At 30.5% G+C, this 12454-nt stretch overlaps 1 protein-coding gene across 1 annotated transcript; it reads right to left on the bottom strand.

The window, feature by feature from the left end:
• Positions 1–529: 529 nt before the first annotated feature.
• On the bottom strand, positions 530–2446 carry LOC105956262 (protein FAR1-RELATED SEQUENCE 5-like). Its single transcript, XM_088825936.1, has 4 exons — positions 2420–2446; positions 2170–2184; positions 1218–1942; positions 530–1075 (listed from the first exon to the last, which is right to left on the bottom strand). The coding sequence occupies exons 1-4, from the start codon at positions 2444–2446 to the stop codon at positions 556–558; spliced, it is 1287 nt and encodes a 428-aa protein (XP_088682062.1). The 3' UTR covers positions 530–555.
• Positions 2447–12454: the final 10008 nt, after the last annotated feature.

Raw genomic sequence — 12454 nt, 5'->3', positions numbered from 1 at the left:
TAATCTTTGTTTGATAACTTCTCGAACTCATCGAGAAGAACTTTCTTAATTGCAACTGTGCGATCAAACGGTTCCTCCTCGTCCTCCCATGTATTCGACTTCGGGTCGACAACCAACGTTCTCCAGAATGGATGTAACTGTTGCGGATAAAAAGTATCTCCCTCAGCAATTTTAACTGCAATCATACACGCACGCGTGAGTTCGTGGCTTCGGCTTAGGTAACAGTTGCAACTATTCGGCTTATTTTCCAACTTTTCGTACTCTTTATCCAACAGGTCCAGTGCTTTGTGTGATACGTTACACACCAAAGCACCGAAGCACGGCATTGAAGTACTGTTCATCCTGACTGTTCTACTGCTCTCGTTTTTCACCTTCAATTCATTAATTTGAATGTCAACTTGCGCATCTAATGCATTTTGAACTGTATCCATAGCTCCAGTCGATGTTTGGATCCAACGCTTCGATGCACGATGTGCACTCTCTACCCTGTTTCGAGAAAACACTTAACACTTAACATGTGTATAAAAGATTGTACGTAACGAGTTTATAGTAAAATCAATTTATATACCTGTTAGTCGTCGTGTTACCGAAATGAACGATGTTGTTGGTCCAACACTTAACAAATCTCTCCTTATAAATCAACCACGTTTCATTGATGTAAGTTATCAACTTCGGATATTGCCCATACAAACTAGCTATCTCTCTATAGTTGCATTCGTATTCTTCCTCAGTCCCAGATTCGACTAACTTTGCCCACACCGTCCTCCGGAACAGTACACCCAACTTGGTGTTACCCAAGACTTTTGACGCGTTTGCCTCAACGTTTCTGCTTATGTGATATAAACATAACATGTGATGCGAATGTGGAAACACGTTTGGCAATGCTTTCAGTAGGCCCAACTCACGATCTGTCAGTATCACTTCTGGTTCTATCACGATTGGTAATATGTCTCGCAAACATCGCAATGTCCATGCATAAGTGTCCTCATCTTCACGTGACATAAAAGCAACGGCAATAGTGAAGTTCCTTCCCACGGGAGTAACCCCAATGATCTCCAAAAGAGGCATTTCATATCTACATGAAGGTAATTATAATTTAGTCAACTCTTATATATATATATATATATATATATATATATATATATATATATATATATATATATATATATATATATATATAATGTAATAAATGTAATTCACATTTAAATAATTATTACCTGTTAGTCTTGTACGTGCAATCCATCAGGATGACGTATGGAAATAACTGCAAAAGCTTTATTGAATCAGGGTGCGCAAACATAACGTCTTGCACTGCATCACCAGCTGGATTTGTTCGATGCCATTTGCTGTATCCACTCTCATTTAGTTCGTGCCACAGATATTGTATAACTGTTTTTCCTTTCATTTCTTCTCGTCTAATTTTCTGTGATTCATTGTACACATCTCTCAAGGCCGCAGCCGTATCCGGATTCATCTGTCTCAGATGATGCAAAATTTCCTTCGGCTTCACATGGCTCTTTTTCAGTATCTTTGTCACTTCTCGTTGCTCTTCACTCAGGCGACTTAGCGAACGTAGTCCTTGTGGATATTTATGAGGAAAATGATTGTGATTGCCATCTTTGATGGTAAGGCGCCATAATCCATCACGACCCTCTTTACCCCATAGCGCAAAACGGCATTTACACTTTATTGAACCGGACTTCCGGCTTGTTTTGACCTCTGCATTTTTTCCTCGTCTCTTATAGGCTCTTTTACAAGTCAAATATTGTCGGCCCTCGTGGTAAGACTGTCGCCTAATATCATGTCCTTGACTGATGGCCATATTCATCGCCCACTCGACTAGTGCATCTTTACTATCAAATGCAGTCGAAATTGTGAAAAATTCACTGTAATCATGTCGCTCGAATGTTTCAATATCTTCATCCACATCTATGTATACTTCCTGTTTTTATATTAATATAGTTAGCAAATTATAAAACTAAAGAATTAAACTCAAAAAAAAAATTAAAAAATTGTGTTGCTCGTGTAAATTCACACGAACAGAGACGTTCTGCTCGTGTGATTTCACACGAGCATACATTCTCTGTTCGTGTGAAATCACACGAGCAGAGGTTAAAAAAAAAAATTTAGAATTTTTTTAAAAAATTTAAATAGCTCATGTGATTTTACACGAGCAGGTGCCACCTGCTCGTGCAAAATCACACGAGTTAATATTAAAAAACAAAAAAAAAAAAAAAAAAATTTGTTCATGTGCTCGTGTGAATTTACGCGAGCACTTGGCAAGTGCTCGCGTAAATTCACACGAGCACATGAATAAAAAAAAAATCATCTGCTCGTGTGAATTTACACGAGCACTTGCCAAGTGCTCGCGTAAATTCACACGAGCAGATAACGTTGTGCGAAAAAACGAAAAACTTACATCCGGGTCTAAGTTGTTTGGATCCATCGCAAAAATTGTTGAATATCTGAATTTTTTCACTTTGAATGTTGAGTTTTATATTTTATAGGATTGGGTAGGAATAGTACAAAAGGTAAATAGTTATTGTAAAAAGGTAAAAAATCATGGTAAAAAAGTGTCTGAATGTTTAATTTGGCATGCGTATATTATTACCCCTAATAATATGACCAGTTTTTCAAAAAAAAAACAAGTTTTATTTAATTTATTAAATAATTATTTTTTAAATGATGTCAATTATTAAACAATAATCTTGATTTGAAAATTCAATATATACTTTCAAGTTTTAAGTGAAGTATCGGTCAAATTTATGTATCTAGAAAGTATAACTTAGTTTATTGTTCCTATTATTCCAACCCCCTCTATATATATACATATATATATATATATATATACATATATATACATATATATATATATATATATATATATATATATATATATATATGTATATATATATGTATATATATGTATATATATATATATATATATGTATATATATATATATATATATGTATATATATGTATATATATATATATATATATATGTATATATATATATATGGGCGAACCCAAGGCTTGTGTTGGGGGCCCGCGCCTGTAGAATTTTTTTTTACCTTTTTTTTTTGTTTTTTAATATTTTTGGTTATTTATGTATTCATTTATACACTTTAGTCCCCCAAAGTTAAAATTTTATACCATTTTACCCCAAAACTTTTTTTTTCACCCCCCACCCAAAACCCCCTGGATCCGCCCATATATATATATATATATATATATATATATATATATATATATATATACATATATATATATATATATATAAGTGGTATATATTGCAATTGCAATTTTTGCTTTCACCTCTCTTAAAATAATTGAAATTTTTACAAATAAGTGCCTGACCAATAATCTTTATTACTGTGGATGACAGTAATATTACTGTCAACCACGTCAATATTAATTCTTTTGGCTTTTTACTATGTTTGCTTTTGTTGAAAGGTAACATATTAATATTACTCTATTACACATAATAATAATTTTGTTGTGTTAATATTACTGTGCTAGAGAGTCATATTGCAATATTACTGTGTTAAATTGTAGTATAGTTAATCAAACTGTGTTAAACAGTAATATAGTTAATATGACGGTCAACCACATCAATATTACTGTATAAACGGGCAAAAAGATGTTGAAGAAAAAATAAATTCAAAAAAAAAATAAAGTCAACGCCGGAAACAGGCGGAAAAAATAAATAAATTAGTCAACACCGGAGACCGACGATCAATGCAGGTTGACCGGTTAACGGCGCCGACAGGCAAAATTGTACTAAAAAATGAGTTTTGGGTCAAAATTGATTAATTTGTGAAACTTGGGTCAAATTGAGGTTAAATTGCATTAAATGATGATATTGGAGCATATTAAAATGTGAAGAGGTATTTTAGTAGTTTACACACCTGTGGATAATGTCTGGACTTTTTTGTAAAATAATTTTTTATATGTACCCCTTTATGAATAAGTATATTTGTAATGTGCCAAAAATAAATTGTCTTAAGCTTCACTTTGTCTCAATTAATATTTTACATTTCTTAGACTTGTTAGCAGGGCGGAACTAGGATCAAAATCGCATATATATTATAATTTTATCATATTTTAGCATGATAAAAAAACCTAAATTAATCCAAATTAAATAATGTATCGTACTTAATATTTTGGGGATTCATGACATCATCTCATATTATATTTTAGAAAAAAATTAAAAATAAGTAAATATTCGTAAATTTTATTTAAAATAATACATGTTTTAACCATTTTATTTTATATTTTTATATGAAATATGATATATATATATATATATATATATATATATATATATATATATATATATATATATATATATATATATATAATTATGGATAAGAAAAAAAAAAAAAAAGAATTAAGGCACATACTTATAAAAATTTTAGGAAGGCCAAACGTAATATACAAAAAATACAATGCAAAAATACCTAAATATCTTTTTCTTTTCTTTTTTAATTTTTGGGGGTCAACAACCCCCTGCAAGTTCCGGCCATGCTTGTAAGCATAGTCACCAACTTCTACTTTTTCAAAAGTATTTCAAAACATAACCACAATTTTATGACTTTCTATACAGTAAATTGACTCATAATAAATTATATAACAATATGATCTTTTAAATATAAGATTACCCTGGATATGAATATAGGAGGCCGAGGGTAGTGAACTAATGAACTATATAGAGTATATTTTCTACAGAAGTTATTTTATATTTAACAGCAAGATATATGATACACCAATTGAATAAGAGAACAAAAATCAAATCCCCAAAAATCTCTCTATCGTAATAAATTCCGAAACATATATCTTCCAAATATTAACTAAAACAAATAAATTAATTCATAACAAAAATATACAATTTATTTTATAAACTCATACTCTAAAAACGTCACCGCAGCCCCACCACCGCCAATGATCCGGGAACTGCGACGTCTATGACTCCGCGAACTGCAAATAGCAAACTGAAAATTAGATTTTATATTATTGAATTGCAAACAACAAAATACCTATGATTTCGCCAAATGCAAACAGCAAACTGAAAAAATAAAATTCATAATTTGTATTACTAAATTACAAACAAAAAATTACCTATGATTTCGCTAAATGCAAACAACAAACTGAAGAAAAACATTCAGCAAAACTTGCATTATTGAATTACGAGCAATAAACTACCTATGACTTGGCCAAATGCAAACATCAAACTGAATTTTTTTTTAAAAAAAATCAGCATCATTAAAAACATCAACCAAAAAATTGTTTATAGAACAATTTGCAAACAACAAAAATATTAAACAAAATGTTTTTAAAATGTAACTTAAGACATACATTGCGAATTGTAAACCATGGGAATCGAATCTCAACATCAAACGTAATTCTTCAAACAACAAACGAAATTAATCCAACCGCAAACGGAAATTGCTAACAACAAACGATGGGAGGTTCTACATACGAAAAACACAATGCGAATTTGGCTAGGATTTTGGATTTTGATTTTTTTTTGGAGGGGATGTTTGTCGTCCTCTTTAATTCTTTCACAAAGAAATCCTCTCATAATCTAAAAAGATCCTTGGTTTTTTTTCATCTATATAATATTTCTTCATTAAAAAAAAAAGAAAACGAAAAAGAAAAAAAAAAGAGAAGCACGAGAGAGAGAGAGAGAGAGAGAGAGAGAGAGAGAGAGAGAGAGAGAGAGAGAGAGAGAGAGAGAGAGAGAGAGAGAGAGAGAGAGAGAGAGAGAGAGAGAGAGAGAGACACGTGAGAATTGAGATGCAGAAGGAGAGAGAGATGAGGAATTATATAGGGGGAAAGTAACGTGAGATTGGAGATAGAGGAAAGCATTATTTGGCTTTCTTTCGGCATTAGTGATTGATTAGCTTATAATATAATTAACAACATTATAAAAAGAAAACAGTTAAACTAATTTCGTAATACGATAGAAATGCACTTTCGGTACTCCATTTACAAGATTCGTATTCTATCTATATATACCACATACATATATATGTAGTTCACACTAACACAATTTCAATTAATAAATAATTAATATCATTTTTTTAGAGCAAAAAGAAAAAAAGGATGAAAGATAAATTGAATTCTGTGTTGTCACATTAAAAGAAATATCAGTATAAAAAAAATCAGAGAACCCGCAATAGAAAAACTATCAATCTCGGGTTATTTATGACTTATATTGATTGTTCAAAGAAAAATAATAAAAAAGTAAATATAGGTGGTTTTAGAAAACAAGAAAAATAGATAAATCATTATGAAGAATTGTCAAATTTTCGTCGTTATATATATTTTCCGTCTTCTCGTTTTCCTTGCTCCAAGTTTTCTCCGCTCGTAGACTCTCCTTTTTCAACTTGGCTTGGAAACCATTCTTAATTATCTTAACTATAGGCCCAAGTTTCCGGTTAAATAGATCATGAATTTCCACCAATATTTCTTGTTTGACCGCGGTCCCAGAAATAGCTTAAAAAGTCAGACCAGGGTCTCAATAAACTGAACCGTCTTATTTTGATGCGTTAATCTTGAAAAGGCTCGTGGCAAGGACACTTAATTAAAAGAGGGACATTCAACTATTTTGTTTTTTAAATAAATTCAGCTCATTTAAACTTATTTGCAAATAAGAAAAATCATTTTCTATATATCAAAATTACCCCAATTCATTGAAATCCAATTCAACTTCAATTTCATTATTTACACCCCAATTTAGTCCAATTTTATCAATTAACCAATTGTAATCATAATTTCAATTTTGACCCCAATTTTGATCCGTCAACACCGGAGACCGCCGGTCAGCTACCGTTGACCGCTAGTCTCCAGCGTTGACCTTTTTTTTTTTTTGAAAACTTTTTTTTTTCTAAAATTTTTTTCCGGTAGGTCAACCGCCGTTGATCGTCGGTCTCCGGCGTTGACTTTTTTATTTTTATTTTTTATAATTTATTTTTCTTAGAAAAATATTTTAATTAATATTACTGTCTTGGCTGCTAAATTACTGTCTCCAGCAGTTATTTAACTGTCGGATACAGTAATTTAACTGTTAATTGACTTCTTTTTTTTTTCTTAAAAAAATATTTTAATTAATATTACTGTCTTGACTGCTAAATTACTGTCTCCAGCAGTTATTTAACTGTCGGACACAGTAATTAAATTGTTAATGATTTTTTTTTTCTTAAGAAAAATATTTTAATTAATATTATTGTCTTCGTTGCTAAATTACTGTCTCAAGTAGTTATTTAACTGTCGGAGACAATAATTTAACTGTTAATTGACTTTTTTTCTTTTTGGAATTTTGTTTTTTCTAAAAAAAATTATTTTAATTAAAATTATTGTCTTGGCTGCTAAATTACTATCTCAAACAGTAATACTATTGTTCGGAAATATCAGTAATATTACTGTTCGGAAATATAATATTCATAATATTACTGTCCCAAACAGTAATATTATTGTCTGAGACAATAATTTAGCAGCCAAAGCAGTAATATTAATTAAAATATTTTTTCTAGGAAAAAATAAAATAAAAAAAAAGTCAACGCCGGAATCTGGCCGGAAAAAAAAATTTAGAAAAAAAATTATTTTTTCAAAAAATTATTATTTTGGGGGTTAATGTGATATATTTGTTTAAATCCGGGGTCAATGTGTAATATTAAGGAAGTTAGAGCATAATGGATGGAATTGATAATAATTATATTATGGAAGGTATTTTAGACTAAAGATATGGGGATAGGTTTATTTGAAAGACTGTTTTTTTGTTTTTTTTTTTGTGGACCAATGTGCATTTAAGTCCCTTGTGATAGACCTTTTTGTCATTCGCCCTATTTTGATCACCTTTCTCGAATGCGATCCAAGATCTTAGTTCAATTTTGGATTGTGTTGGTGGTACTACAAACAGGCAAGTGCACGTATTGAACAAGTAATATAATGGACAATTAAGTCCGAATATCGATCCCACAGAGAATATTTAATTACCTAATCCTTGTCGCTAAATTCTACCAATTATTATCAAGCATACCCTACACAGTCGAAAGTTGATTAATAATCATAAATTAAATTAAAGCAAATTAAACAAGTTAGAGCAAGAAAGCGATTAAACACGAAGATTTATCAGAATAAACAAGCATATGATTTTATTCTTCCCCATATGTGATTATTAATTCCCCAATTTCTCCAATTATGCAAGTTATAAATCGGATTACTAATCTGATATACTAAATTAACCATAACCCACTTTCGCGTGTATTATAATTCTAATACTCTAGATTCAATTACTGTATTCCTACGCAATTAATTCTAGAACACATCATGAAGCACAAATCTCAATAATAGCTACCTAAGAGATTAACTATATATTCTTATGTTAATACTACAAATGCTCTTCTACCCAAGTTCTAATTATTAACCCAATCTTCTGATTCATGGGATTAACAATAACCGAAAAGCATATAAAGTGGTCAGTTTCATGCACTTAATAAAGCATGTAGAAGAAATAATCTGGTTTAAAAACTTGCATAAAATCATGGAAAATGGTTCATAAATCCCACATAGGGTTCAAAATAAAATCCTATAATAAAAGAGTTCAGCTACTCGTAATTCTTATGATAAATCAAATAGAATAAATAAAATAAATAAGAAAAACTATGCTTTAGTCTTCGTTGATCTTCGTTCTTCACGTTTTGTGGTGTAAAATTTCGTGTTTATGGTGTAGAGAATTGTTGCTTTTATAGGCCTTTCTTGATATAAGGAAGTAGTGAAAACCTACTAGGAATCAATTTCCGCCACTTTCCCCTATCAGTATCTGTTCTTCGATTTTGACAATGCTGGAGACCGAATTTTAGAATGTTGTTGCGTGAAATAAGAATTGTAGCCCTTGAAATTAGTTTTCCAATGCCGCCGAAATCAGCTGATTTGGAGTTCGTATGAGAGAGATATGCTCGAAATGGTAAACACTGCCAAAGCTGTTGCGAGATTTCTTCTTCCAATTTAATTTATCTCCTTATTTGCACTTTTTCCTTTATTTTTGATCATTTTTCTTTCATGGACACTTAATTCTCGTTTTTCACCTATAAAACACAAAATCAATTAATTAAAGCACAAATACAACTAGTTTAAACAAAGATCCACGTAAAATAAACGTATTAAATGCAAAATCTATACTCAACAGATTGCGATCCTATTATCTAGAACTGGGGTCTGAGAGGTTTTATCTATCCTACACCCGGTGAAGGTTACACCGGGTGAATCTTTACCGTTGATCTACACATACCAATGTGGGTGTGTGTGTGTTAGTGTGTCTATGAATGGTAAAGATCTACCCGGTGAATTTCACCCGGTGTAGGATCTCAAAAGCCGGTCTGAGATTCCGTTACAATTCTGGAATTGAGGTCCCATAAGGCAACAAGGGTTTTTCATCCGGTTATCTCGGATTTTTAACGTTGTTTCGCCTCCTTGCCCACTACAACCTCGAGCTCTCTCTTTATTCTCATACACAGTCAATTAAACAACATATCAATGTATTTATCATATCAAATTACACAAAAGTCCAACCGAAAGTACATGTAATATAATTGAGCGCAATTTATACACTCAACAATACCCATACACATGTCTCCACTCCAACCTATGCCAAATCTCCCCATCTTCGTGTTGAAGCAAATTTGCAAAATTCATTCGAAAACAAATTCTTACCAAGATCGTGACGGTTTGTATTTCTTTTACTAAAAGCATTACCAAACCCTAATTTTTTCGGTAACAGATTCTAAACGGGGTGGATACCCATGGGTAGCTAGCATATCAAGTTATTTTACGTTCCCTATTCTAGTGTGATAGTAGAGGCGAAGTACCAATTCTCTTAGTGAGTGATGGTTCATAAGAAACACAAATACCAATACTTGATCATTTATCAACTTAGATAATTAATCTGGATTCAGCTTTTCTTTTAGTGGGTTCAGACTGTTGAATAGATAATTAGTACAACTAATCATCTACATCAGGTATGCCCATCCTTCATTAACATTTTTTAATTAAAGTGAAAAAAGTTTAAAATATAACCCTGCATTGTGAACAAGAAGTTCCATTACTTCATTATATAGTTTATTTAAGGTTAATTAATTAATAATTAAGAAAATGGGACTCATTAAGAATCTTTAGACAAGTGCTTTTTTAATTATAATGCCCTCATAATTTAGGTTTTGTACAACTTACACCTGATAAAATACACCATGTAATTTTATATCATTGATCTATACATAATAACACACACTCATGTGTATGTGTACTTAAATGAATTGTTACTTATATAAATTTACGATTTAAAACCACATGATGTATTTCAACATATATGTAACCCATAAACCTATAAACTACAATGGCCGCTCTAATAAGTTGGCATCTTATAGTTAAATTAATAAATTTAAAAGAATTATTATTATATATTATATTTATAAGAAGAAATATACAGAAACCCCAAAAAAGGAGAAAAGCACAAAAAGATGGATTGATGAAAAGGTTAAAGAGACAAGACTGGAACAAGTGATTCTGTCATGCAAAATTCTGCCATGTTGGAAATTTCTTTATTTCACGTGGCAAAGGTAGCTACCTCGTGATAAAATAATATTTTTATTTTATATTATAATTTAAAAATATGCATTAATTATTTATCAATTGTGTTTATAATTCACTTTTACCTGTATTATTAAAATAAAATAATATAAAATAAAAATTATTTTTTGTAACTTGATGAGGATTGAAATTGTCTCCAAACAATCAAGGTTTTTCCTTCGTAGCGGCTATTTGCGTTATTATCGACATGTTAATACTTAATAATGAAAATACATAGAACCTCAATAACTTAATAATATTTTTTTAATAATAATATTTTCATTTTCAACTTTGTGATAACATGTTACATTTTTATTCAATAGTGTAATATTTCAGTAGAATTAATAGAATTTTGCTAGTCCCAACTATATTAATTTATAAATATTTAATTCTACAATTTATATTTAGTACGTGGGATCATTTGTGAATTAATATAAATCAAGATACAAAGTGTTAACCCGATTGATTGAGGAAAACTAAGTACGTAACTAACTACTTCCTCTGTCCCATATTAATTAAGTACAACCTGCAACCACAAGGAACATTATATTACGAAGGAAAAAAATACACATCGCATCATAAATTAAAAGTTGTATTGTTTTAAAAACATATCTTTTTTTTTTTTCCAATTTTAAATCAAATAAAATTATTTGATCAGCTATTCAAGATCAATTGTTAAAAGCTCGTTCGAGCTCGGTTCACATAAATAACCAAGTTTGAATTTATATTAATCTCGGTTCATAAACCATGAAAATCGCTCGAGGTTGAGCACAATTAGAAAAAAATGACAAAAATAAGTACAAAAAAAAAAATTTACTCGAGCTCAAGTGCGTTCGAATAGATTTAAAGCTCGTTTGGTACTCAAACTAAGCTCAAACACAATTTAAAAACCCGATAAAAGTTCAAACAGGCTTGACATGCAATCATGCATTCAGACAATCAAACATTTAGCTCGACTCAATTCGTTTATATAATACTGATATATTTTTTTTTTTCATTTTATTGTATGATTATAGGATTAGGGCATGTGAATGGAACATTCATATGTTAATTGTGAAAGGCTGCAAATGATGATGAATAGAATTCGTTTGTGTAATAAGTTGTCTCTATTTTTTAATGTTTTTTTGTGTTGGGAGCAAATTAAAATAAAAGATCCTTAAACGAAAACAGTTGAGTTAGGTAATGTATCAAATGACACGCCACCACGTGGACAACAGGCAATCTCTTATTCCAAGAAAGGACAATCCCCAAGCATCGGATCATTTCATTCATACTATACACACACATTTCCTATATCTATATCTATCTTCTAATTAATATGTTTGTCAATTTTTTTTATTTTTTTTTTGCATGCATGCATTATTAATTGCATACATATATATGTTTTTGTTTCTTTTAATTAGAAGTGAAAACCCCCTTTTTAGTTGATATAATGATCGACGCAATCATCATTAACTTTCAACCACTATGATTAATTAATTAATTAAGGACAATATATATATATATATATATATATATATATATATATATATATATATAGTGTGAAATATGTATAAAAAAGTTATTTTCTAATTAACATTTGAGGGCCCATATAGAATAAATATATATATGTGGACACCATTTTTTTAATTAACGGAATAAATGGATATAAATATTGGCTGTACATATGTGTGTGTGTGAGAGAGAGAGAGAGAGAGAGAGAGAGAGAGAGAGAGAGAGAGGGAGCTTGAGAAGAAAGACTAGTAAAGAAATAGTATTTTTTTTTTTGTAAAAGAAAAAGCAAATGTTGGTGGTATAGGGTGGCACCTCCCCTCATTTACTTTTTCA

Source organism: Erythranthe guttata, chromosome 11, assembly GCF_056151865.1.
Source record: "Erythranthe guttata isolate IM_541 chromosome 11, IM_541, whole genome shotgun sequence".
NCBI classification, from domain to species: domain Eukaryota; kingdom Viridiplantae; phylum Streptophyta; class Magnoliopsida; order Lamiales; family Phrymaceae; genus Erythranthe; species Erythranthe guttata.
The sequence above is the reverse complement of the archived record's forward strand: the minus strand, read 5'-3'. Positions and strand labels throughout refer to the sequence as shown.